Source organism: Centruroides vittatus, unplaced genomic scaffold (genome assembly GCF_030686945.1).
Source record: "Centruroides vittatus isolate TY-2023 unplaced genomic scaffold, ASM3068694v2 contig_817, whole genome shotgun sequence".
Classification (NCBI taxonomy): domain Eukaryota; kingdom Metazoa; phylum Arthropoda; class Arachnida; order Scorpiones; family Buthidae; genus Centruroides; species Centruroides vittatus.
The window spans coordinates 467-28,290 of record NW_027122532.1 but is presented as its reverse complement, the minus strand read 5'-3'; the positions used below and the strand labels follow the sequence as shown (position 1 = coordinate 28,290).

The following is a 27,824-nucleotide window of genomic DNA, read 5'->3' as shown; positions in this document are numbered from 1 at the left end:
TGTCTGCAATGAGAGGAAGATTGAAAACACCGACATAAAGGATAGCTCAGAATATTAAATGTAAATCAAATGAGCTATGTGATGAAAACTTTTCAACTCTGAAATTACACCATTGATATTTTCTCTCTGCAAATTCTCCCTGTTGGTAAATTAAAAAACTTTTTTTTTTGCATGGAAATTCTTTCATATGTTCCAAAGAGTATTTTAACTAAATTTGGTTGAGTTTCAGGCACTATATATTTCTACAAATGACTTTGAGTAGGCTACTTTAACGATGATCAAATTAGATATCCAACTTTAGTAAATAAGAAACAATAATTTATGTTAAACAGTCAGATTATATTTGTGTATCTTTAACTGTAATTACAACAAAAGTTTGTTTTGAAATTTTATTTTAAAACTAGAAATATTTCTCTTTCAATTTACTATTGAAAATGCTTATCATGTATTTTTTTTCTTAATAACATTCTTTTCCTATCTAGAAACTATTTCTAAATCAATTATTTTTCTTGTTTAAAGTGTTATGTAAACAGTACTGTACTGTACATTGAATTCATAAACAACAGGTCACATGATACAAAGTGCAACATGGTTTTAAATTTAATGTTTTTTGCCTTGTCTTTTATAATATATGCATTTTAGATCATGTTGTAGAAGAGTCTAATTATCATATAACAATAACACGTAATCATTTTACAATATTTCAAGTATAAGTTACTACAGTGTGAAGTATTTAAAATATAAATGTATTAGCTGCAGGATATTGTAATTATATATGTTAATGTTAATCAATGTCACGAAGGTCACCGTTAGAACTTCAAGTAATTTATCATTTACACACCAGACGTCAAGAAGAAACATTTTGATAGTTTTAATCATTGATTACTTGTAAGTGGTATGTTAAAAGTTAATTCTTTAAAAATATTTTTTGCATTTTGGCGTAATTTTTGAATCGGTCAACAGTATTTTTATAGAATTTAAATTTTTTATTAAAATACAATAAAATCGTAATAAAACTAGATTTAATATTAAATTTACATTATGTGTTAAATGTTGACATTCTTAATATTTTATTAAAAGCAAAACTAGAATACAAATCTCTAAAAACTCTATCTTAGAGACATTTTTCAAAACTAAAAAGATAGATCAAAAAATTAATGAATCGTCTGTTGTACCAAAATTAATCATGTATATTATGCAACTTGGTAATATTTGAAGGTAACTGTTATCTGTATATTTATTATGAGTGAACTATCATGAACAGAAGATAAAATTGATTATTTCAGATCAAAAATATATTATTTACATAGGTTAGTAACACTTGATTAATGATTAAAAAAACTGACTTTTTTTATTGCACAGTTATCCATATATTATAGATTCTTACGTAAAAAAATTTAGGTGTCGTGTGTAGAAGGAAATTAATTACCTCTCTGACATAGCAGGAAATTATATTTAGTACTAAATGGTGACATTTTTGATATTATTTTAAATAAAAAACAAAAATATTATAAAAACTGACTTTTTCCCTCTCCCAGTTTTGCAAGAATAAAATTTTTATGTCCATTTTTGTATTGACCTTTTCAGAATTTGGGAGATGATTGCATTAATTTTATATGTGGCTAAGCAAACAACAAAATTAATAACCTAACTTATTTAAAAATATCAGACTTACTTAAAGGAGGGGAGGGATTAAATATTGATAAATGCTTACAAAGCACTTTACTTCCTTTTCAGATCTAGAACTGGTTTTTTTGAACTGGATCTGAAAAGGAAATACTTTGAAAGCATTTATCCCTGACTCTTTCAAGTAAGTTTAATATTTTTAATAATGATAGATGCATTGTTAACTTAATTTCTTTTACTATCATATGGTTTTTCAGTATTAGAAGCTATTTATTAATTATATTTATTCATTATTTTTTAAATATGAGTTAATTTTTAAGAGTAGCTACCAGATTATTACAATATAAAAATACAATTTTTATAGGAAGTTGTTTTTATTTGATCGGATAAAGCAACACTGGGGTGATCTGCTAAAAGAGGGTGCCTCCCAGAGGATTTCTCGTGGGAGACTGCCCCTATTTAGATGTTAGACGCTCGAAGTAAATCTCCATTCAGTCGGTCCATTGATCGAGTGCAAACTTGCAACCCGATCGGTGGTTTTATCCAATTGGCCACCGCTGGACTATTTTAGGAGTTAGAGGGAGGAAATGGGGCCTCGGCCAGCCGAAATGTGGTATATCCACTTCTCTCTAAAAGTCAAATAGATATATATAAAATAAAATCTTATTTTAATATATAATTAAAAGTCAAATTTTTGTTGGTGATATTATTTTTATTTATAAACACAAAATACTAAATTGTCTGGAACCTGAATTTAAATGCCTTACTGATCCTCTTTTCTCAGGGCCAAATTATTTATGTAAGATGTTATTTACACTTGATTACCAATTGGTAATCAAATTAAAAATAAACAAAAAACAAATTGCAAATATATTCTGCTTTTATTTTTCAAAAGAAAATTTATTTATTTTATTTAGCATAACTGGTACAAAGACCCTGATGCAGGGATAAAACAAAAAGAAACCAAAAACACAAGTATACACAGTGTTACAAAATCATATAACATATTCCACAAATATATACATCAATTAAAATAATAAATCACAAAAATTCATAAATTATTAATAAATCAATCATTCTGAACTTAAATTCAAATCAAAACCAAAAAAAAAAATACAAAACTTAAAGAACTACATGGGAGAACTATCCGAAACAAACAAAATAATTACCCAACTAGGTAAAAACTTACATAGAAAAAAATGACAAAAACAACAGTTTATCTGATTTTTTTGAACAAGTGATTAGTCTCCCAAGCAGTCCAAGCAGCCACAGGTTAAATAATATCAAAAGAAAACTACTCTATAAGCAAATTGAAAGATTGGAGCTGCCTATAAATATCACACCTTAGGAATGGGATACTTTAAAGTATTGTTTTGTTTGCATTTATCATTAGCCAGCATCATACATGCTTTTTTAACACAATATGTCACATTTTAAAACATTCTCTTTAAAATTTAATTTCCATACTTTGATATTCTGTAAAGAAATTTTTGCCCCTTCATTCAAGCTCAATTACACCAAATCACTATATATTCCACATTCCTCTTCCACGTGATAAGGTGTATATTTATTATTTGCTGTTATAGTATAATTTCAGTGGAATAGCTTGTTCTGTTACTATGAACAGAACAATATATTCCATTATACATTTATAGTCTTTGTGACTTTGCTATTAATATTGGAATAAATAATAAATAAATGCAGAAATGTTTCACCAGAGGATCTTTTATCCTTTTTTCAATTTATTACTATGATTTCCTGGTATATCCCATTTAAGATTTATGTACAGTACTTATCAGTATTCCATAAATCAAAGTACTACTTTTTGTTACATAAAGCCAAATTTACAATATTTAGCTTTAAATAGGGCTGCTGAGTGCCTGTATAGGATGTAGGGATAGAGTAGATCTCTCATTGCCTTAGTGCAGTGGTTCCCAATTAGTTTTTCCTGCGTACCACTTCAAGAAAGAGCTCAAACTCGTGTACCCCTTTCGGGTAGGAAAAATTTGGGGAAAAAACATGCTTGCAGTAATCGCTATCGTCGATTGTGAGCATCTTTTCTCCCAATAATTTTTTATTATTTCAAGAAAAAGATCGATTCAAGCCCGATTTAGAAGCGAGATGTCACAATTAATTATTAAACTCAGTGAAGTCTCGTTATACTCTGCGAGAAGACGCATTGTCACACGCGAGAAATAGCAGCGACAAAAATTTTCAAAATTATTTTTGCGAACACAAATTATGTTAATTGTACAATTTTTGTTTCTTGTGTAAGAATTTCATTTAGGTATTGTCACAAATGCATTTTTTTAAATGAAATTTCGAGAATATTTTTAGTTATAAATAAACGAATTTGTGCATTCGACATCATGTTGTAAATTGCCGAATTTTTGATGGTCCACCCATTGTTTGTTTGATTGCTTCATCTCGTGCATTTAAATTTTAAATTGACCGATTTTAGATTGTCACGCGTATCCCTTCATGCAATTTTGCGTACCCCCAGGTATGCACACTATTAATTGGGAACCATGGCCTTAGTGGATCTCTTTGGCTCGGTTTTTTTTTTTTGAACAAATGAAATATGTAGAATGTTTCTTTACTAATTGAAAAGTTTCAAATATTTTATGTTTTATTAATAAAAATAATACTAATTTATAGGGTTAAAACTGCTACAAACCCTAAGTTTTCTCTAGGCCTGGGGGAAAATCCCAGCTCCTCCTCAACTGCTCTGGCTTTAAAGACATGATTTTTTTAAGCTATATTTAATGACATCCTGGTGAAATAACTAGCAAAATTTATTTTTGTTTACTTCATTTTCTAAGCAATAGAGAAATAATAAATACTAACTAATTTAAAAACTAAAATTTCTTTTTTTATCAAGTCTGCATTGGAAAGATTGCAGGTTATTCAGGTAAAGTGAAATCCTAACTTTTTTTTTTTCACTTTATTCAAAATGGTTCTATAAAAATTTAATTCAAAATGGTTCAAAAGTTTTGTTCTTGCTCTATCCGTCCATTTTTATGTTATGTTAGTTTTTTCTGCTTGTGACTTAAAGTTCAAAATGACTAAATTGTTACTCGCTTCACAATTCATAGGCTTTATCTTTGTACAGTGGTGCCCACAGACTATACAAAAGGGGGGCACAAGCTATAAAAATGGGCATCATACTTATGCAAGAAGTTTCATACGATGATTCAACGTTGGATCAGTGCTCTCACCAAATGGCACTAGTTGCAATTGGGACCAACTTGGCCTCGAAAACAAGGAACATTCCTTGTTTGACCCGTTGATCAAGGTCATTACATGTTTTCTTTATATTGAGATGATTTAGCATAGTTATTAGGAGTGTGTCTGCCATTCTTAACAAAAGATTTTACTTATTGGATAAGATGATCTTAGTTTGGTCACCATTCTGGTGTTGGAAGCAAGATAGACTTAATGGTAATGAAGCAGTGTATAGTGACTTGACCAACTAGGGTTGCATTACCACTGATAAACAGTTTACTGGTAATCAGACAAAAACATGCATATAATAAATATGCTGATATCAAATTATCTGCAATATTTACCAGTTAAAAAATATTAAATTAGTTTTTACCAGTAAATTTGGTAAAATATTTTGAATCCAAATATTTATTTGTATACACTTTAATAAATAAAAATAAGTATATAAAATAGAAGTATCAAACATTTTTATTTAAACTGTAAAAGTAGTTTGTCATTTATCTTTAAAATTATTACTTTATTTTTTGTAAAATAAGTTTTAAATATATAATAAGCAATACTGTGGAACCTCAGTCGACGAATGTAATCCGTTCCGTGATTCTGTTCATTAACCAAATTGTTCGTTAACCGGAGCAAGTTTTCCCATAAAAATTAATGCAAATACAATTTATTGTTCTAGCTTCTGGAAGTTTTGTAATTTTATTTGTAAAATGGGTTTTTTTTGAAAATATAGGAAAATGTAGTATCTATCATTACAGTAACAAATATGTATATTTCATTTAATAAAATAGCACTGTATACATGCCTCCGTTGGTTGTAGTTGGTGGCAGAGGAGTGGAAGTGTATGGAGCTTAATGCTTGGAAGGGGAATCCCCCTCCATAAAAGTATCGGGTAGCACTGCATTAGGAGATTCTTCAAGTCGAGGTCTCTTTTGATAAGGAACAAGAAAGTGGTCTAAAGTTGATTGTCTTACTCTTTTAATCAAAATTTCTCTAAAATGGAATTTCTCAATAAATTCCTGCACATCATTCCATTTTTTGCAAATTTCCTTGATCTCAGCACTGGTGATTTCTTCCTCTGACAAATGCTCCTCTTGTAAGACTTTCACTTGTTCTTCCTGCAAGGCAACCAGCTCTTCTGTGGTTAGTTCATTTTGATGTTCATTTATGTACTCCTTCACGTCTGCATCGTCTACCTCTAATTTTGACACAAAAATCCGTTACGTTCGCGTTATCCGAGAGAAAATTTTTGCGAAATAAAAGTTAACCGATTTGGTCATTAACCGAGGTTCCACTGTATTTGATTTAAGTTCAGATAAAAATGGTAAATCTTTTTCACTTCAAGATGTACCAGAAATAATGATTTCTATTTATTTTTATATCCAATTTTTAAATTATTGATAAAATATGATTTTTTAAAATATTTTTAGTAAAACTTTTCCTGTATTAAAAGGTTTTCTTTATGTAAATCATGAAGATTTTTAATCAAAACATTAACAAGAATTTGCTTTTCATAAAGCTACACTATTTTTTATATTACGGAGGTAAGAAACATTTTCTGCAATTTAACAGAAATTATTTAATTTTGCATAATTAATTGATTTATATTATTAAAATCTGATAAATGTTATAGATATATAACATTTATCAGATTTTATGATAAATGTTATATATATAAATTTCATCAAATATGATAAATGTTATAGATAATGTCATATCTATAACAATGTCATATCTATAACATATATAAATATATGTTATAGATATGACAAATCTTTTTCATTAGTAAATGTGATAAACAAATATATGTTTAAGACATTAAAATCATCACATTGATATTCTGGGAGACATGGTTAAAATATGGGTTAGTCTCAGAAATTTTTATGGTTGGCTTTGTTGTGAGCCTGGCCAAAAATTCAGAAAAAATGGCCTTCTTAATGCCAGCAAGACAAAAAGAGTTAAAGAAGTCAATCCATGATTCCTTTCATGTTAAATACAAACAAAAATCACATAAACTGCTTTCAGAAACAAAAAAAAAGCTTTTACTCTGTAAATTTTAAAGCATTTGTACTCATCATTGGATTACACTGTTCAGATTTAATGATCTGTACATTTTTCCACTATAGGAAACAATATATAAGTAGTAGTTAATCTGAGATAGGTAACCTGATGCTGGGTACAAGAGCACTCAAAAATATTAAGTAGAATAAATTTTGTTTTTATAATTACATTATTTTGTCATTCACATTCTTTTGAAAGAATTTACCATATTTTTTATATATATATATATGTATAAAATAATATATTATCATCACAAATAATACTCTATAAGATGATTACATATATTACAGATATAATAATAATTATACATAATCATCTTATCATATTTTAATTATCAATTGAATTGACAGATGGTTCTGAAAACATTTGAAAAATTTGCATTGATGGCATTGAGCTTTATATATATGTAAATGAACTTTAATCAGGAATACAATGCATATTCATAAACTAAAGATATGAAGTCCAAAAATATTTTTAAAGCATTTTAATTTTAGATTGATTGATTTTTAGAACATATTTTTATTTATTTTTCAACATAGTTGCCATCAACCTCAATGTGTTTGATGAGCCTGGAAATGAGTTTCTTGATGCCGACGTCGTAGAAATCTCCTACTTGCTAGCATAACCATGTCATTGCCACATCTTGAACCTTGTTGTTGTTATCAAACTTCTTTTCAGAGAGATGTTCCATCAACTTAAGAAGTGATGATTGCTTTGTGTGATATATGAACTGTGCAATGGATATTTCAAAACTTTTCATTTGAATGTCTGTGACAACTCTTGTGTGACAGTGTGGAGATGGGAGCTATCGGGCAATAGGATACCATTTTATGTTTTGCCTGTTTATAATATCTTTGCCATAAATGGAAACAAGTTGCCAATTAATTTCAGTGGCAGTTTGTCCTTTCAGGCAAATGAGTTGAATCATCAAACAAACCTCATACTTGGTGGGATTACAATTGACATGTATCATTGCTAAGCTTGCAGTGTGTGTTTAAAATGGTCAATTTAAGTGGAGTGAGCTGGATTAATTAGTTTATACTGGATAAATGCAACAAGGAATCTTAGTGTTTGTTTTTAGGGTTTAAGAAGTATATACAGATGAAATATTTTGAGACATTTCATCTCACATTCAGATTCAGAGTTGAGAATTAAATTTAATATAAGATGGTACAGCTGTCTAACTGTATTTTTAAATTATATTGTGTATTAATTTAAACAACTAAAGTTATAGTTTAGTTATAGGATTACTATCCAGAGCTATTTGGTTAATATTTATTTTAAAATGTATTGGAAATACAGCAAACACTCAATTTAATGGACTAGTAGAAGCAAGTGGGAGTTAATGCCAAAAGTCCATGACATTGAATGTTATCAATGAAATGACAGTTGATATCATTTTAAATTGTGAAGATTAAGAAATTATTTAATAAATAAATAATTCAGAAATCATAGAAAAACACTGTTTCATTGTATTCTGTGTGAAAATAACACACAAACATGAGACAAAGAGTTGGGACTTGTGGAATACATGGAATCTCTTGATTCTAACAGAATATGTTCCAGTGCCAACATGGAGTAAACTCAAATTGATGAACTTGAACAGATTTTTTAATCCTCTGTTCTGATCAGCCCCATAATGGAGGGCAGCTAGGTGGTAAAGAATAGGAACTGACATATCCATGACAGACCACTGTGGAAAAATACTTTTTTTCAATCAATTTGGATTTATTTTGGGTCCCCCAGATCAGTGGGCTGATACCTTATCCACTCAGCCATCCTGCTGTCAAGCTTAAATAGCAGATGAATCAGTTTCCTGTTAATATACCACATACTCCCTTCTATTCATTACTTGTTAGTCAAAATGAATGAATTATGCAGTTTGTTAAATTGAAAGTTTACTGTATTCATTATTGCCAGTAATTAAATAACGGGAAAAATTTTAATAAAAAAAATATTCATAGTTTAAGAGCGAAAAAATAAGTGAAATTTTATAACAAAATATTTTTGCTTTTTTTACATTTATAGTTTTAAAATTTTCTTTTATAGCTGAAGCTGGAATATTACCATTTCTATCTGTGATAGCCGGACAACAGCAAATTTCAGCTTCGGCGGTAGGAGTGATATTTACTATTCTTCCTTTTATTACGCTAGCAGCAAAACCATTCTTTGGTAGTGTTGCCGATCATCTACAAAAGTTAAAACTTATGTTGATATTATTTATTATAACATTAACATTATCTTATCATTGTATGTATTATATACCAAAACTTTTTATTAAAAACGAAGAAACAAATTTAAATATTTTGCTGTTTTGCAATACGGTCTCTTCCTATTTCACTTTAGATGATAAATATAATTTGTCGTGCTTCCATTCTGCATTGCAGACTAATTATGCAGAATGCAGCATGTCCTGTCAACCTTGTAACTACTTAAAAAATAAAACAAGAATACAAAAATTTGAAAATTTTACATTATTGGACTTTGCTTTGTGCAAACAAGAACGTTTACAGTATTCAGTAAGCATTGAAAATATTTCCAACGCTTTTGTTATTACAGAAGCAGCATGGAGAAGTACATCAGTAAATCCAATATGCTTTGATGAACAACAATTTTATTGCAGTATGAAATGCAATATATCATTTAAAAATTGCATCAATAATGAAGAAGTTATTTATAAAACTCCACAGTTTTGGTTATTTTTTACCTTTATTAGTGTTTCCTGGGTTTCCTCGGGTGTAATAACATCATTATCTGATGCAGCTTGCTACGAATTACTAGATGAAAGGAACGATCTCTATGGAAAACAAAGGTTGTGGGGCACTATAGGATGGGGTGTGTTTAGTTTATTTACAGGTCTTTTAAATGATCTCATAACAGGAGATTCGCCACATAAAAATTATTCTGCCAGTTTTCATATGCTCATTGCACTTGTAGTTTTGGATTTAATTATTCTAATAGATTCTAATATTAAAAATGCTAAATTTTCTGAAACCTCTTTCAAAAATGTATGCATGCTATTTTCCCAGATTCGTATAGTTATTTTTATAACAACTGTTTTCATTATCGGTGCTCTTACGGGCCTTCAGTGGTCATATTTTTTTTGGTACATGACGGATTTAAAAGCTAATCAGTTAATAATGGGTTTAGCTTTAGGTGTACAAAGCTTCCTTGGAGAACTGCCATTTTTCTTCTTTGCAGGAGAAATCATAAAAAAGTTAGGTTATGTAAACACCATCAGTCTTACTTTATTTACTTTTTCAATACGCTATTTATTGTATTCTGTTATTAATGATCCGTGGTTGGTTCTACCAGTAGAATTGCTACAAGGACCAACATTTGGTATATTTTATACTGCAATGACCTCTTACGCAAACGTGATGGCACCGGTAGGAACGGAAGCAACAATGCAAGGAATATTAGGAGGAATATTTGAAGGTTTAGGTAAGTTTTTTGGATTCTCAAAAATTTTTCAAAACTTTAAATTTTTTATATTAGTTATTTGTATTGCCAGAAATCAATTATCCAAAACAGTTTTTTGAAAATAAAAAGAAACCAGAGTGTGTAGCATTGTACAAACAATAAATTCTTCATGCCACTAGAAATTGCTTTATCATTTGCCAATTGAAAGTACTGTAGATCAACTACGTAACATTACATTAGATTTTGAGTAAAGTAATTTACTTTCATATACAATAATTACATTACAGTATTTATTGTTTGTGAAACTTTAAATGCACATTGCTTGATGCTGTACCCAAAGCACAGAGTTTCCGGATTATCTGAAAGACCCAGTCCTATCAACTTTGGATAATTGAGTTTTCACTTATTTAGAATTATCTGATATTCATTTTTTCTAGTCTTATTTGGACATTGAAATTTTGGAACATTAATAAGAATTCATGCTCAAATATATCAATTATAAAACAGTTAAGTTTTATTGGACTGAATTCTTTAAATATTAAAAGTAGTCTTTCATGTATTTTTGAGGGATGCCAAATACAGTATTTAGAGTGCCCATCAATAAAGAATTACTTTTATGGTTTTTCTTTAATACATCTGAAAATAAATTGAATTTATATTGTAAAAATAATGACACTAATATCATCATGTATATTTTTAATTCTAGAATATGATTGTAATATCTATATAAGATGTTTCCTTAAAAATAATTTTACTTTTACTTCTTATTAAAATTTAGAAAGTAAAATTTATGTTTATATATTTGAAATGCAGTAGTCTCTGTAATCTGACATATACAGGTATCCCTTTTTGAATGTGGGATTTGATTAACATCCGAAATTAATTGCAGCAATCCTTTTATACACATAGCAGAAGTTTTAATTAATTAATGTGGCTTTAATAACCATCTTTACTTAAAATTGTGTTAATCAAATACAGTATTTATGTTGATATATGTGGTAGCATTGAGGGATTAATTAACCAGGTTAATCGAGGGATACCTGTATATGAACTAGTAGATTTTGGATTACAGCAGATTGTCAGATTACTGGATTTTATATGTATGTATAGTAGAATCTTATTTTAATGGATTTTTTCCCAGGTTCTTCCAAATCAATGTAATTTTACTATCTTTTAGCAGATCTGTAACTCAGAATAACATTTTTTCTAGCCCCATTTATTGTAAACTTTGTGTTCTTTCAATGTTTATTAAAGATCTCAAGAGACTGAATACAGTAGAGTTCCACAAACTCGATTTAATGTGGACCGAGAAAGTGCTGAGCTACAAAAATGACGAGTTTTATTGCATACCAATGATGCTGGTCTAAACAATGGAATTCCATTACATAACCTTTAATTCCGGTAACGTAGCATTTAACACAATATCGAATTAATGCTTTCAACCTTACCCAAGGTCTGCTTCAGGTTCTTAAACCAATTATATTCCAAAAACGGAATGCTTAAAATCAAATGTTTTTTATATACATTAAATTTTAAAATTTGGAACATATAAATCAAAATTAAATCTTATGGCGGCATTTATATTGATACTGGTAATTAAACTAGAAGATATCGTTATTTCACGGTGGAATTTTTGCAAAGGTGTTATATGTGTAAATTCATAAATGTATTAACTAAACAACAATAGTGATATTTCTATTTGTAGTTAAATTTTAATTTAAAAAAAAATATTGGTATTTGGTGGCTATTTTCAATTTATGTCCTAGTGAAATTTTATAGTGGCACCTTGGAAAAAGGGTTATATTGTTAATATGTAGAACTGATGCTGTTATCAAGTATCACCAGTGAATAATGATAAGTTATTTGATCCTAGTGTTAAGTTATAGAGGTAGAAATTAGATTACATATTAATCAAATTGAAGACAAGTCTGCCCAAGAGGGACCACCATTTATTTTGCGTTTCAGACTAAAAATATACACATATGGCGACAGGCCTTCCTTTTTAGGCTTCATGTCGCCAGTAGTAAAGTCCTTTAAAGAAAACACAAACATCCGGTTAAAACTAAAAGGAGTCGGTGACATACAGACGTCTTACTCTTCAACCATCCGGCCAATGGGTGTTTCCGCTTTTTATCTGCTGGAACAGGTGCTGTAAAATGCAAATTTTGAAGCTGCACCCTGGCGACGGTACTTTAAAATTTCTTTTTGTTGATTTTTCCGTCCGATAGCGAGATTATTCTGTGTATGTTTTTAGTCTGAAATGCAAAATAAATGGTGGTCCCTCTTAGGCAGACTTGTCTTCAATTTGATTAATAATAATCTTGCCATCGGACGGAAAAATCAACAAAAAGAAATTTTAAAGTACCGTCGCCAGGGTGCAGCTTCAAAATTTGCATTTTACAGCACCTGTTCCAGCAGATAAAAAGCGGAAACACCCATTGGCCGGATGGTTGAAGAGTAAGACGTCTGTATGTCACCGACTCCTTTTAGTTTTAACCGGATGTTTGTGTTTTCTTTAAAGGACTTTACTACTGGCGACATGAAGCCTAAAAAGGAAGGCCTGTCGCCATATGTGTATATTTTTAGTCTGAAACGCAAAATAAATGGTGGTCCCTCTTGGGCAGACTTGTCTTCAATTTGATTAATATGTAATCTAATTTCTACCATCTACTGGAAAAATCAACAAAATAGATTACATATATTATTATTTTTTTTTTACAATTGAACGACACAAGTTTTACAGAATGTAGAGTTATTGTTAATCGAGTTTCTGGGACTCTGCCATAATTTCAAGTACAGGTATTTTTTATATGTATAAGGTTAAATTTTCTTGGATGTGGAGGAAGTCTGTTTGCAATATAATGGATTCTCACAATAATAGATGATTTTCAGCAGTCCAAGTGATCTGTTAAAAGAAGATTCTACTGTACGAACTATACAGTAAAAAAATGCACTTGGTTTATAGGTTAGTTTGTATTAATCATGATTATTGGTCATGCGATCAGCAAAACAGTCATAAACAACTGGTGACTGGCAGTATACATGTACATGTGAGGCCCGGAAATAAACTCCCAAAAGGGATATGTACAAGTTTGTTAAGTCAAACCGCGAAATGATAACTTTTATAAGTGTCGAGTCAGCGACACCGGACTTTGATGTCGACGCTCATAAAGAGTAACGGGAAAAACAAAATTTTAGGTAAAGAAAATTTAGAAAGAAAAATCTTAAAAATTAAGACGCAGTTTAGAAAGCAAAACGAAACCTGAAAGAAAAAAAAATATATCAAAATGAGCGTTGGTGTCGTAGTCAACAATTAAACGCGATCATAGTCTAAAAGACGGTGTCGGATAAACCTTCTTTTGTCGACCTTTCCTGCGACCTAACGAAGCTCCATTTACACCTGGAGACAGGTGGGAAACCAATTGGGAAGCGAGGAGGAGAAGAGTTAACCAATTAGCGATGATTCGATCCCGAGAAAATTATAAAGCCTCCGATGTCAAGGACAGAAGAGCTTCCTCTAGACTACCTGTTCGTGTTCGTTCACCTCCAACAGTGGTGTTTCCGTTCATCTTTTGTGCACCGTCTCTTCAGAATTTCGAACTTTTTACTCGACGTTGCTACGGGGCCCCTACAGCGTAGGACCAGACCGAAACCGAAAACAACCTAAAGCTCTGAACTCAAGGACCATTGCTAAATTTATGTAAGCATTTACGACTAAAATAAACGGTTTCTATGTGAAACGCTTGTTTTTCTGCCTCCTCAAAACCGCCACCCACATGCGAATAGCCCTTAGCCATCCCGACGGTTGGGAATAAAACTCCCCCCCCATTTCGGCGAACTTACAGTGGTGTCAGAAGTGGGATATTTTAAGTCCCACGAATTTAGTAAGTACGCCGACGAAGGCATTGTGGCCAAAATACGTGGGTGAGAAAAATGGAGGCAGAAGCAAGTGCGGCGCGGCCTCGTGACGGAAGCGGGACTCTTCCATCCATCTCCACCTTTGGAGGTATGATCCCAACGTTTTCGGGAGAAGTTGGACGTGTCATGGACTTTTTCGACACGCTGGAAGAGATCGCGAGCCTAGCGGGATGGACGCCGAGACAGTGCTTGAGTATTGCGAAGTGCAAACTCGCAGGTGTAGCTAGAGACTTCGCATGGCGAGATTTAAATATGAAGTGCGTGACAGACTTTGCGCAATTCAAACGCTTGATGATCACTCGATTTGATCAAGAGCCTTACTCGATTAGGGTTCAGAAATTTCACGCGTGTACCCAAAAGAGAGATGAAAAGGTGCAGGAGTTCGCGGTTCGCCTGCAGACTCTCGCCAGCGCAACGGCCATAGATCACACAGGTGCAACCGAACAGGAACAAGCAGTTATCAAACGCTGTCAACAGCGAGAATTGGACGAAAAACTGCGTGTCCAATTCTTACATGGCCTAACAGATAGATTAAAAAGACAGGTAATGGGGCATGATCCAGCGACCTTCGCGGAAGCATTAAAAGTAGCGATCCGCGAGGAGACAATAGATCAACTGACAGGAAAAACACGGAGTTTAGTCGCCAGCGTAGGCGATACCGAAGAGAATTGCGACGCTGAGTCGGAGGAGACCAATTCGCGGAGAGATTCGGCTCTCGACACAAAAATTGCGCAACTATCGAAACAACTAGCAACATTTGGGAGAAAATTAGATCAACAGCCAGCGCCAAAGCAAACAAACGCCTTCCGACGAGATGAACCTTCGCAACCAAATCGAAACCGAGAAGCTGAAAGGGCGAACAATGAGAAGCGAAAGCCGCGTTATCCCCCAAGTCCGCAGCGTCGTCCACAGCAACAATTTTCCCCGCGATCACAGCCCGCCTTCCCGCAAAGACAATTCCGCGCGCGATACCCTTTTTATAATCAGTACCAGGAACAAGGCCCAAATCCCCCGTGGAGAGGGAACAGAGATCAATACCTACAAAATTTTTCGTCGAATCGGAATCCGTGGGAGTACGTCCCATCACCACCCGAATGGTACGGAGGAAAGGTCCCTCCACCGTATCAGGGAAGATGGGGAGCGAAGCGTGACGCTCCTGAATGGGTAGTCCCCGTGCGAAACGTGCCGAACCCCTTTCCAATCAATCAGTTAGGACAGATACCCTTTTTTCAGGCACGATTTGGGCAATTTGAACCCGGATGTAGCGGGAACTTTGCGCCCTTTTCCTTTTGTCCACCGCGTTACGGTCAGGGTGGTACAGGTGGTTTTGATACCGAACGAACGCCATCCAACGCGACCCCCTCTAGATATTTAGCATTACCCGCACCAGAACGCAACTCGTCAGAAAATAAACAATCGCGAGATTTAGATAGAGTCACCTCGGTACAATTTCGAGAACGCAATCGCGAAATAGAACGGCCACTAGAAGGCCTAATTCAAACTCCATTAGCGGGAATAACCGAATCGAAAGGTAGAAACTTGCCTCCCTGTACGATGATTTGTGAGATCGAGGATAGAGAGGTACAGTTGACGATCGATACAGGGGCAGCCGTTACCCTAATATCTCGAACTCTTTTCCCCAACATAGAACAACTATCGCGAGCCGAAACGAGAACGGTAGATTTAGTTAGCGTTACCGGTCACGTTATAGAAACGATCGGGAAGTTTAGATTAAAATTCAGAATCGGACGATTAGTCTTTTATCACGATTGTTATTTAGTAAAGCCCGAAATCACAGAACCAAATCACGGAATTTTAGGCAGGGACATCATCGAAAAATACGACGTCACAATTTCTGTTAAAAACGCGACGTTAAGCTTTCCCTCGGGAGACACCGTGACCTTTTGGGGGACAGCTGAATTACAAGAAAATTTTAGCAACCCTAAGCAGACAGGAAAGGTAGAAGAAACGCGAGAACAAATCAAAACAAATGAAGTTGCAGCGACAGAGGACGATTCTACCACTAGTAGAAATGGGAGAAATAGGGATAATAATTATAACAACAGAAACGTAGATAAGAGGAAAAAAACGAGACACACACAAAGAAAAAAACGAAAGGAGAAACGAAATTTAAGATACACGAAAGCTGATAGCTCAGACAAGAGAGAGAGCGATACGTCAGCTGATGTAGTATTGTTAAACAATTACGTAGTTCCTCCGCGATCAGAGGTTATTGTAGAGGGAAAAGTCCATTCACACACGACAAATCGGATAGGAGTAGTTGAACCTTCACCCTTTGAAAGAGAAGGAGTCTTTGTTGCGAGTACATTAGTAAATACCCGGAAGCAAGGTAGAATACCTGTTAGAATTTTAAATACAAAAACGCGGCCTGTAAAAATCAATAAGGGAAGTAAAGTAGGGACTTTTGTCTTAGCGGAACAAGAAACACAGCAAGAGGCCGAGCGAAATGAAATGATGCGATCAAATGAAAATGAATTAACTAGAGCTCAGTTTGCAAATCTGTTTAACCTTAGCGAAATAGGAAAAGACAAGTTAACCCCTTTATTGGACCTACTATATAAATATAAACACGTGTTTGCGAAAGATGATTTCGACTTAGGCTATTGTGATTTAATAGAACATAAAATAGATACAGGGAATAGCCCTCCTATTTGTCGAGCCCCATACAGAATCCCTTACGCGCAAAGAGAAATAATGGACGATTTAGTAGAAAATATGATTAAAAGTGGGGTGGTTGAACCGTCTACCTCCCCTTGGTCAGCACCGGCCTTATTGGTCGCTAAGAAGCCGCAAGGCTATAGATTGGTTGTAGATTACCGCCAATTGAATAAAATTACAAAAATAGATCCTTATCCTTTGCCCCTTGTTCAAGAGTCATTAAGTTTACTAGGAAAGGCAAGATATTTTTCCACGATGGACACCTTAAGTGGATATTGGCAGTTACCATTAGACCCAGACTCAAAAGAAAAGACAGGATTCAGTACCCCGTCAGGGCATTACCAGTTTAACCGCATGGCTATGGGACTTTGCAGTGCAGCCGCAACCTTCCAACGTCTTGCAGATTTGATACTAACGGGCTTAAAACACAAAATCTGTCTGGTTTATATGGATGACATCTTAGTGTTTAGTTCTGACGTCAAATCGCACTTAGAGCGCTTAGAATTGGTCTTTCAACGTCTGGCAAGTGCAGGGATAAAACTTAAACCCAAAAAATGCAGTTTCTTGAAACGACAAATAAAATTCCTGGGACACGAAGTGTCGGAAGAAGGCATCCGACCTGACCCAGCGAAAATAGAGTGCGTTAAAAATTTTCCCCGACCACAAAGTGAGAAGGACGTTAGAGCATTTTTAGGTTTGACAGGTTACTATAGGCGACATATTTCTCAATACGCAAAGATTTCGAAACCCCTTTCCGATTTACTGAAGAAAGATGAGAAATTCCATTGGACCGAGAACCATGAAGCAGTATTCGAAAGGTTAAAAGAAATATTAATATCGGCTCCATTACTACGATCACCAGACTTTGATAGCCCCTTTATATTGGCAACCGATGCATCAAACACTGCGATAGGTGCGGTGTTGTCGCAGAAAGATGAGCGTGGAGAACTTCCGGTGGCTTACGCAAGTAGGTTGCTCAAGCCAGCCGAAAGGAATTATAGTACCACGGAGAAAGAATGTCTAGCTGTAATTTGGTCAATCAAACACTTTAGACCCTATTTGTATGGAAAAAAGTTTAAAATAATCACGGATCATAGACCCCTTAGATGGCTCATTAATGTTAGAGATGAAAGTTCGAGACTAAGTCGTTGGAACCTAGCGCTCCAGGAATATCAGTTTGAGATCATACACAAACCAGGCAAAGCGCATACAAATGCTGACGCGCTGAGCCGCTTGCCCGTAACGAAAATAGACGAGGTGCAGCCGATTTTTAGTAAAGAACAAGTTAGCGAACAACAGCAAAAGGATTCTTTTTGTAGTCGACTAAAAAAACAATTAATGGGAGACCCGTCCTCCCAAGAAACAAACCTAGATGCAGCAAACTTTTATCTAGACGCAGATCAAACTCTTTACCATAGAAAGACAATAGCTGAAAGAAATGAGGTTTGGGACAGATTAGTAATTCCTCAAGTAATGATAGGATACATCTTAAAATTATTTCACGATATTCCTAGCTCAGGACATTTAGGTGCTAAAAAGATGCGGAAGAAATTACAAAAACTATTTTTCTGGCCAGAAATGAACAAACATATTACGAATTACTGCGACAGTTGTCAGGAATGTGCGATGAGGAGAAGACCCCTGCAAGGTCATCAAGCCCCTTTGCAGACGTTTCCGAAAGTATCGAGACTTTTTGAGCGTACTGCATTAGACATTCAGGGTCCACTCCCTGTTACCCATAACGGCAACAAATATTTATTGGTTTTCATAGACCATTTCTCTAGATGGGCAGAAGCGATCCCTTTGCCAGATATTACTGCTAAAACAGTGGCGAAAGCGTTCGTCACGCAAATTATTTTAAGACACTCTGTCCCGAAACAACTGCTTACTGATAGAGGATCCAATTTTGTTTCTAAGGTAATGAAGGAAGTATGCGATTTACTGCGTATAGAAAGACTCCTCACGACCGCATATCACCCTCAGTGTAATGGAATGGTAGAACGTCTGAATAAAACGCTCATAGACATTCTAACCCATTATGTTGACAAGGACCAACGTAATTGGGATGAAATGATCCCTTACGCACTTTTCGCGTATAACACAACCGTGCATTCGAGCACAAATGAAACCCCGTTTTATTTAATGTATGGACGTGACCCTACATATCCATTTGATATAGTTACGGAACCGAATAGACTCAGTTATGACGTAAGCGAAAATTTCGCGAGCGAACTCAGAATCCGATTGAATTCAGCACACAAAATAGCGCAGGAACATGCAGAAAAAGCCGCGATAGACAGAAACGAATATCACCAGCGCAAAAACAAACCGTACAAATTTTCGGTAGGAGATCGAATCTTTGTAAAGGAAGTAGTAGTCCCCTCTGGTTTGAAACGAAAATTAGCTCCCAGATGGCAGGGACCCTTTCGGATCGTTGCCGAGACAAGCCCGGTAGATTTCATCGTTCAGCACATACAAACCGGAAAGAAATTGCATACGCACGCCAATCGAATGAAACCTGCGATAGCTCGTTTAGAATTTAAGCAAACCCTAGAAGAGGATGATAACCCAGGAATAGGAAATTCCAACTCACATTTAGGTAGTGACGCGGAGTCACCTCAATCGGAATTAGTTGACCCCTGGGACGAGATCATATTACACTCGATCCAACCGGAAAGGACAGACTCAACACGAGCTACAGAATCCGAACAACCCGTGGGCCCTTTTCAAATTCCCCACAATTACGCTCTTCGAAGCAGAGGACCCGTAAGTGAGTACCCTTGGGTTCTTCCAAAATCATCAGGTTATATACCACCTCGCGTAGCGACGGTCGCGGACGCAGAAATCACGGAGGCTCCATCCCGAGGCCAACGTCACGAGCGCCCGTCACCGCCTACTCCCATTGGATTATTTAACGAAAATTGTAAATGGTGATCTCTTTCGCCCGCTCAGAAGAGGTCATCATCCCCAGTGAGGAGGAGGTTAGTTTGTAAAAATACGCGTGTGCTTTCAACGAATTGTCGGAAATCGGAACTAAGCTAGTAATGTGAAACTCTTTCTTTCATAGATGATGGGATTGAAACCTGTAACTTTTATTCACTGGTAATGATACTTTGTATTGCGAGCGAAACTTTGACTTTGTGCCAACGTAAAAAACAAAAAAATTTTGATTTTAGTCGGAAAAAGAAATATGTGAAAATTGTCATTCACCAACGCGTTGTTCAATTCAAAAAGAAGTTGTCGCGAGAAAAGAAAAACACTCATGTATAGATCCGCATAGATTGAGCAACTTATACAATTGAAAAATGAGAAAAAGTGACCCTCCCATTTAAAGCGCGCAGAAAACAGTCAGATCTGTCACCCGAAACAACCGTCAAGGAACAAAGTCAACCAAGGAAACAACCATGAAGTGTCGAATGAGCATCAGAGTCGAGGGAAACGTCCCCTCAGATTCAAGTGACCTCGATTTGCGGAAATCTGCATCGAAAAAGATGACAGAAAACTGTCACGTGTTCAAAAGGAGGACACCTCGAAGAAGCGGTTCTGCTAAGGATGTAGAGGTTGACAAACGACCACCGTCTGCGCAGACATTCGTTCGTTCGTCATCCCAGAGTCTGGCAAAAAGAAAGAACTCAAAAGAAAAGAAGACAAGGAATGGTAATCTCGTGAATGACAGACTGATCAAACAACTTCAATTTAGATCCCTTTTTGGCTTGCAGAGAAAAATGAAAAAAAAAAATTTCAAAATTGATATAACTTGCTCAGTCTACAAAATTTGAAAAAATGTTCTCAAAGGAATCCGTACCTTGATGAAAATCAAGAGATGTTAAGCGAACGTAACAAACAAACGAATTTGTTCTTGTTCAAGGAATGTTTCGAAAGAAAACTTTTTGTTGTAAAAATGTTATTCAAAAAACACTATTGTTCAGTTCATCAGATGTAACTCATTCTATGCTCGAACGTAAAAGAAGTTACGAAAAATTTATCAATCAAATGATCTTCTAGAACGCTTGCATGATGTGACCATCCAGCATATTGCGATGTAACGCGAAACCAAACGCGCGCGAGAAAGAAAAAAAAAGGCAGAGAACGAGTAACAATTGTTTTCAGGAGATCATATTTCTAACCGGACGCCGTCGGTCAGCGTTCGAGGTTGTCAGAGAAAATGTTGCTAACCCCAAAGCAACATTTTCCTTTGGTAGGGAGCCCTGTGAGGCCCGGAAATAAACCCCCAAAAGGGATATGTACGAGTTTGTTAAGTCAAACCGCGAAATGATAACTTTTATAAGTGTCGAGTCAGCGACACCGGACTTTGATGTCGACGCTCATAAAGAGTAACGGGAAAAACAAAATTTTAGGTAAAGAAAATTTAGAAAGAAAAATCTTAAAAATTAAGACGCAGTTTAGAAAGCAAAACGAAACCTGAAAGAAAAAAAAATATATCAAAATGAGCGTTGGTGTCGTAGTCAACAATTAAACGCGATCATAGTCTAAAAGACGGTGTCGGATAAACCTTCTCTTGTCGACCTTTCCTGCGACCTAACGAAGCTCCATTTACACCTGGAGACAAGTGGGAAACCAATTGGGAGGCGAGGAGGAGAAGAGTTAACCAATTAGCAATGATTCGATCCCGAGAAAATTATAAAGCCTCCGATGTCAAGGACAGGAGAGCTTCCTCTAGACTACCTTTCGTGTTCGTTCACCTCCAACAGTGGTGTTTCCGTTCATCTTTTGTGCACCGTCTCTTCAGAATTTCGAACTTTTTTACTCGACGTTGCTACGGGGCCCCTACAGCCTAGGACCAGACCGAAACCGAAAACCACCTAAAGCTCTGAACTCAAGGACCATTGCTAAATTTATGTAAGCATTTACGACTAAAATAAACGGTTTCTATGTGAAACGCTTGTTTTTCTGCCTCCTCAAAACCTCCACCCACATGCGAATAGCCCTTAGCCATCCCGACGGTTGGGAATAAAACTCCCCCCATTTCGGCGAACTTACATACAGTACATCAGTCTCTGTCATATTGACAAGGGGAACACAAAAATTAATGTGCATAGTCTGTCACATCAGTAATCAGATGTGACAGACTATAGCAAGACTACTGTATTTTTAAAAAATTCTAATCATTTTCTCAATATATTATGTGTATACATTTTACTTGATATAATATTAATTACATAGTTTCTTTTGTATATTGTAGAATAAAGGTTATTTCAATAGCAAAGCAAGTATTTCACATTTACAATAAATAATTGAAAATAAAATTATTTAGAATGGCTGACTATTTTGCATAGTGACTTTTCAAAGCATTAAAGCAGTTTCTGGTATATCAGTTTATAAAGATATCAGAGAAATGTGAAGAAAAGCTACAGATAGAAGTTATTTGTGTGTTTAAGTTTTCAAATGTATCACAGCAGACTTGACAATTTCTTTTGGAGCATTATAAAAAACAGAAATTCCTGATGTGTTAAGTTTATACAATTAAAAAAAAGATTGATTTCTTAGATTTAGACTTATATTCATTCATTTACTATCATATTAGAGCTATATTGGGGGAAATAATAATCTAAACAACAATTTCTTACATAGCAATTTTGTTGCCATTCTGTTTCTCAAAAATATGTGAAAGATCTTGAAGAATTTTAAGTAAATTATGATATTAAGTACCATAATTTCTTGTCTATAATCTACAGATTTTGTTAAAATCTTTCAACTGAAATAGTGAAGATTGGCCACTGCATAATCTGTGTCAGTTTTATCACAATATTAAAAAATACTTTTAACTTTCATTATGGCATGATAGTGACAAGATGTTTTATTATTCGTGTCTGAATGACACAAAAGACAAAGGTTTCCACAAATCTATTCTCTTCAACTGACAAATAGAATGTAATGTTTTATTGGTAAACCAAAGGACATGTAAATAATGTCTCCAGTCTGATCTTTGTTAAAACACATTTTAAAGCTTTGCTTAGCTTAATCAATTGCAATTAATAGTGTCTGAGTCTTACTCTCTAGATCACAGAGAACATCTGTTTCAGTAATGAATCCCCAACTACTTATATGCTGTAAAATACAGTAAATTGTTCCTTTGGTTAATGTTACCTATGGTTCCAAGATGGCAGCTCGTCTCCGATTCCAGCAAATAGAAGAAGGGAAACAGTGGGGACGCACGTTCTAACCTAACCTAACCTATTCTAATAAATTACCATAATTATTACCAACAAAATTATTAGAATAGGTTAGAACGTGCGTCCCCACTGTTTTCTTGCTGGAATCAGACGAGCCACCATCTTGGAACCATAGGTAACATTAACCGTTCTTTTATAAGACCACCTTTCAGCTTAGAATATTTAGGAAAAACCTTTTTCCCCAGATAAATATGTCATTTACGGTTAAAATATTTTACATGAATATATATCATGCAAAAACCATTTAGTTGTAGCAAAAAGTAATAATAAAACCAATGTGTTATTATTTAAACATTTTTATTCAAAAGTTGGACTAGATGGAGGTTATGTAATCTAGTGGCTGTTTAAAAAAAAAAAAAAAACACAAGAGACAATACCTACCTACATTGAAAACTTAATCAGACAATTATTAAAGCCTAACCTGCATAATGGGCTCAAAAGAAACTTTGTACCCTCTGATAAAATTTCTCATGAGGCCCTGTTGAGTGCTAATGTCACAAGATATTAGGTGTAAACATGAATAAAATCAGGTTATTTTTAGTTAGTGCAATTGATTGGACTAAAATACAAATACATTTTAGTAACTAGCTTTGACTGAATGACTAATTTTAAATTAATTTCATTATAAATATTTTATAACTTTTTGTTGTGCCACTTTAGAATAAATTGCTTACTTTCTTTCCTAGATCTTTTTAATTATTAAATGCTTTTGCAAATTGCATCATTTTATTGCTGACATGTCAAGAAAATAAATAAATGTCATAATTTGTGCAAGTTGCATCCTCAAACCCCTTTTTTTGTCAATGAAAAATTTCTCCTGCAGATCACAGGCAGGAAATTACCATAATTTATTTTAGTTATCACAGATAGTATTTAAAGATAATATGACTTTTATATATAATATGACAAAACTTACATTTTACCAGTCACATTTATCTTTAAAAGTTATTGATACACAATAAATAACTTTTATAACTTAACACATAAGATAAACGCACTGGTAGTGGACACTTTAAGGGAAATTTTTTTGAAACGAGCCCTATTTGGAAGCCTTATGGCTTAAAAGTTATATTGTCTGTTAGACAAAATCTTCTTTCACTCACTCTAAGGATTTTAATTGTGTCGGTCTCATAGAATACATTTTAATTTAATTTATTTTGTAAGGTTGAAAATGTTTCAGTAGTGGACATTGAAAAAGTTGAAATATTTAGTAATGGACAGGCATTTGTATCATTAGTGGACACGAAATATAGAAATGATTATATTCAAGATGAAATCGTTTTTATTTTTCACAACTTACAGAATTTGACAATATTTACCATAAAGAACAAGAACTCTGTATTAATTATAATGGCAACTCTAAATTAAATTAATTAAAATATCAAATTGTACAAATGTAAATTACATGTGCATAGTTTGTAATGTTTATATGAAAATTGAACTAGTAAGTATTATGAAACATAAATATAAAACATTACAAAGTTAGTATAAGAAACTTTGTTATTTTGTTATTGTTGCATTATTCTTAACGAATACAAATTTTGAAGTAAACGAGACCAGTTTTAACATACTGGAATGGATTATTGTTACACTCGATATAAACACTTAGAACCCAGTTTTATACTATTATTTTTAAGTTATATTTAGGCAAACTCAAATATTAATGCCAGCATAGTTTAAGGAAATATTGTTACATTGTTAATTTCTATCGAACTATTTATCTATGTCAATGCCTTTTGGGAATTGACAGCGACCATCTCTTCTAAAAATTATGAGAGATATTTATCATTTGTACATCTTTTTCATTTTTAGCAAATATGCTTTTTATCCTATTTATGGAATTAAACACAATCACTTCCGCACATTATCACTGATTAAACTGGTAACTTTGCACACACATTTGTACTTTCTTTTCTTACCAGACAAGGTGGCAACTACAAAATCGTTCTCATGCAGGATGTTTGATTCCCTTTCCTTTTTAATGGTATTCCGACTGTGACTTTCAGACATATCCTTCCTCTGAGTCCCATTTAAAGTCCCTTCAATACTTTCTCCCCTTTCTTCTGTATCTTTCAATTCCCTAATTGCTGAACTTGGTCCAATAGTTTCATTCGAAGGGGGTTCAATATTTTCCTGAAACTGCATAATGTCTTTTCTTCGTCTTCCATAGTGTCTTCTACGTCTAACGTAACGTCGTTTGTACTACTACTGTCCGATGGAATCCAAGAACTTTCATCTTCTGATGATGTCTCTTCCTTTCTCATTTTCTTCTTTCATTGCCTTCTAGTCTTCATTTGCATAGCTTTCTCTTCAGCTTTCCTTTTTTTCTCAGCAGTCTGTTCTTCCTTCTTTCTCTATCTTGCCAAAGCTCTCTCCCTTTTCAGTTCTAGTTCTGCTATTTTCTTCTTTTCCTTATTTTCATAATATTCCTGCCAAGCTTTTGACATAACTACAGAAGGCATGATTCCCTTTTTCTTCCTTTTGTTAGTGATTTCCCTGGGTTCTGGCCAGAGAAATGACCTTTTGAAAGGACTAGGTGCTGTTTCAGAGATCTGACTGTTGTTGCGGCTATTGTGCGTACTTGTGGCAACAATGGTATTGCCAGTGTTTGAAGTACCAGGTCCTTCATTTCGATAGTGGTAGTCATTATGAATATCGTGAATATATGATAATGTTGGAGCGGGTCCCATTTTCTTAAATTTGTAAGTGTCATCTTTCACGAACCTCCAGAGTGTTGACGGAGGAACTCCATGTTTATTTGCAGCTGTGTTAAGTGGAATCCCACGATGGACATCATTTACTGCATCCTTGATTCTGTCTTCTTCATAAGACCACCACTTTCGCTTTTGTGATGGCATGTTTCTCGATCTGGAAAAAAATACTGGATGTGCATCTAAGGCTTATGATTTTAAAACTGAACTGAATGAAGAGGATGCAAACAACCTTTTATCAGAATATATATCTACTGGAGACTTTGGTATGAATCTCTACTATTAATGCATGTTTTGTCCATTATTGAAACACTAATTTCAATAAACAGACATTCACAGTTTAATAGTGGACACCCCCTGTCCATGACTAGACAGAGTAACCAAAAAATGCCTGAATCAACACTGTATGTTACTTAATGTTAGGTGATTTAATTTTTGACTTGATACTGATTAAAAGTGAAAAGTTCATTTTCACTAGTTGTGGCCACCTCTTGTCCACTACTAAAAATATATGATATTTTTGTTTCATTAGTGGACATCTCATTAAATTGACTTAGGAAATAAAAATGCTATCAGGAAGGTCTTAAAACATATCAACGAAGCTCATATTAATAGTATATCACCAAAAAACTTCCATGAAACTAACTGTTAATACAGCAAGTGTGATTTCACTTACCTAGTTGTTAAGGAAATGGACAGCAGACTCACTTGTTTTCATACATCAGCAGGAACACCATCACTAATGAGCACGGGAAAACATCCCATGATGGACTAGAAAAGGGTCGGTGTGAGTTACCACTACTAGAGAGTTCTGTCTACTGAATGATTTGTATGTTTGAACAGTGAAGCAATCTACAACCTTATTACTCATATTTGAAGTTCAAAGTGTCCACTACTAACGCAGTGTCCACTACTGGTACATTTACCTTATTTAGAAAAGAAAAGTTATATAATAATTAATTCTCTTTGTATACAGGGGGTGCAAAAGTAGATATACAGTTGTTATTATGGAAAAAAACATACAGGGAGAAAAATAGGGGGAAAAAAAACATTTATTTTTATGTACAAATTAAATCACAAATAAGGAATATGAACTAATAAAAGATAATAATAATAATGAGCACCAAACATTTATATTTCTCAGATTCTCAACTGTATACTTCCCCCATGTATAAAATTCTTCTAGAGAAAATATTTTTATTACATTTTTTGTATATTGACATAAATTTGCATGTGTGTCTAAAGTGAAAATTTATTCTTATATTTAGGTATTGCAGCAGGAAGTTTATTGGGTGGATTAAATGTCGATTATAACGGAAGTCACGACACATTTCGAAAGGCCGGACTGATAGCTATTTTATGTTGCTTGCTTCATGTAGTAATCAATGCAATTTTGACGTGCAAGAAATCATCTAATATACGTAAGTTTAGAAAATTTATTAAATTATTTTTTACAATATATTATAGAATAGACATTTACAAGCAAATTTCATAAATAACTCTGCTATCAAACTAAATATTTATTGACTGCTTTTTTGGAATCTAAATCACTTGAAATATATGAGGTAGATTCCCACAACTAAATGCAAAAATTAAACACTGATATTTTCAAACTGTTTACACTCCCAAAAGGGCTTAGAAAATATATATTAATAATTTAACTAGATATTTGTGATAAGGGCTCTTCCGTACACAGGAGTTGATAGATTCCCAATATGTTATGGTCTCTCGACTTCCCAAATGATCTAGTTGTGAGGGGGTAGTAACTCTTAGACATCCACCTCCTGGGGAACTCTTAGACATCCACCTCCTGACATGAAACTTTTTCTTTGAATCTGGTCTGCCTGTGACATCACTGTTACTGTAAGGTGCCAACAAACTGTTGCAGTTTATACATCAAGGACATTTGACTATATCCTAGGTATTTTTATTGTCTGCTGCTTATTTTTTACACTTGAGTGTACTTGCAATGATGGCTTTTTTGTTA

General features: G+C 34.1%; 1 protein-coding gene across 2 annotated transcripts; it reads left to right on the top strand.

The window, feature by feature from the left end:
• The first annotated feature begins 93 nt into the window (after nucleotides 1–93).
• Nucleotides 94–27,425, top strand: LOC136982214 (major facilitator superfamily domain-containing protein 6-like). 2 transcript variants are annotated; one of them, XM_067278649.1, is made up of 4 exons: nucleotides 94–888; nucleotides 6,282–6,395; nucleotides 8,962–10,356; nucleotides 27,106–27,425. In XM_067278649.1, exons 2-4 carry the CDS (start codon nucleotides 6,323–6,325, stop codon nucleotides 27,330–27,332), a joined length of 1,695 nt encoding a protein of 564 aa, XP_067134750.1. In that variant the 5' UTR covers nucleotides 94–888; nucleotides 6,282–6,322; the 3' UTR covers nucleotides 27,333–27,425. The 2 variants fall into 2 exon arrangements, with proteins under 2 accessions (XP_067134750.1, XP_067134751.1); XM_067278650.1 differs by lacking the exon at nucleotides 6,282–6,395 and having other exon boundaries at nucleotides 94–895; nucleotides 27,106–27,422.
• Nucleotides 27,426–27,824: the final 399 nt, after the last annotated feature.

Coding starts and splice junctions, on each gene's coding strand:
- LOC136982214 (XM_067278649.1), top strand. CDS start 6,323: ATGAAGATTTTTAATCAAAACATTAACAAGAATTTGCTTTTCATAAAG. Junction 6,396..8,961: donor CTATTTTTTATATTACGGAG/GTAAGAAACATT, acceptor TTTCTTTTATAG/CTGAAGCTGGAATATTACCA. Junction 10,357..27,105: donor AGGAATATTTGAAGGTTTAG/GTAAGTTTTTTG, acceptor TCTTATATTTAG/GTATTGCAGCAGGAAGTTTA.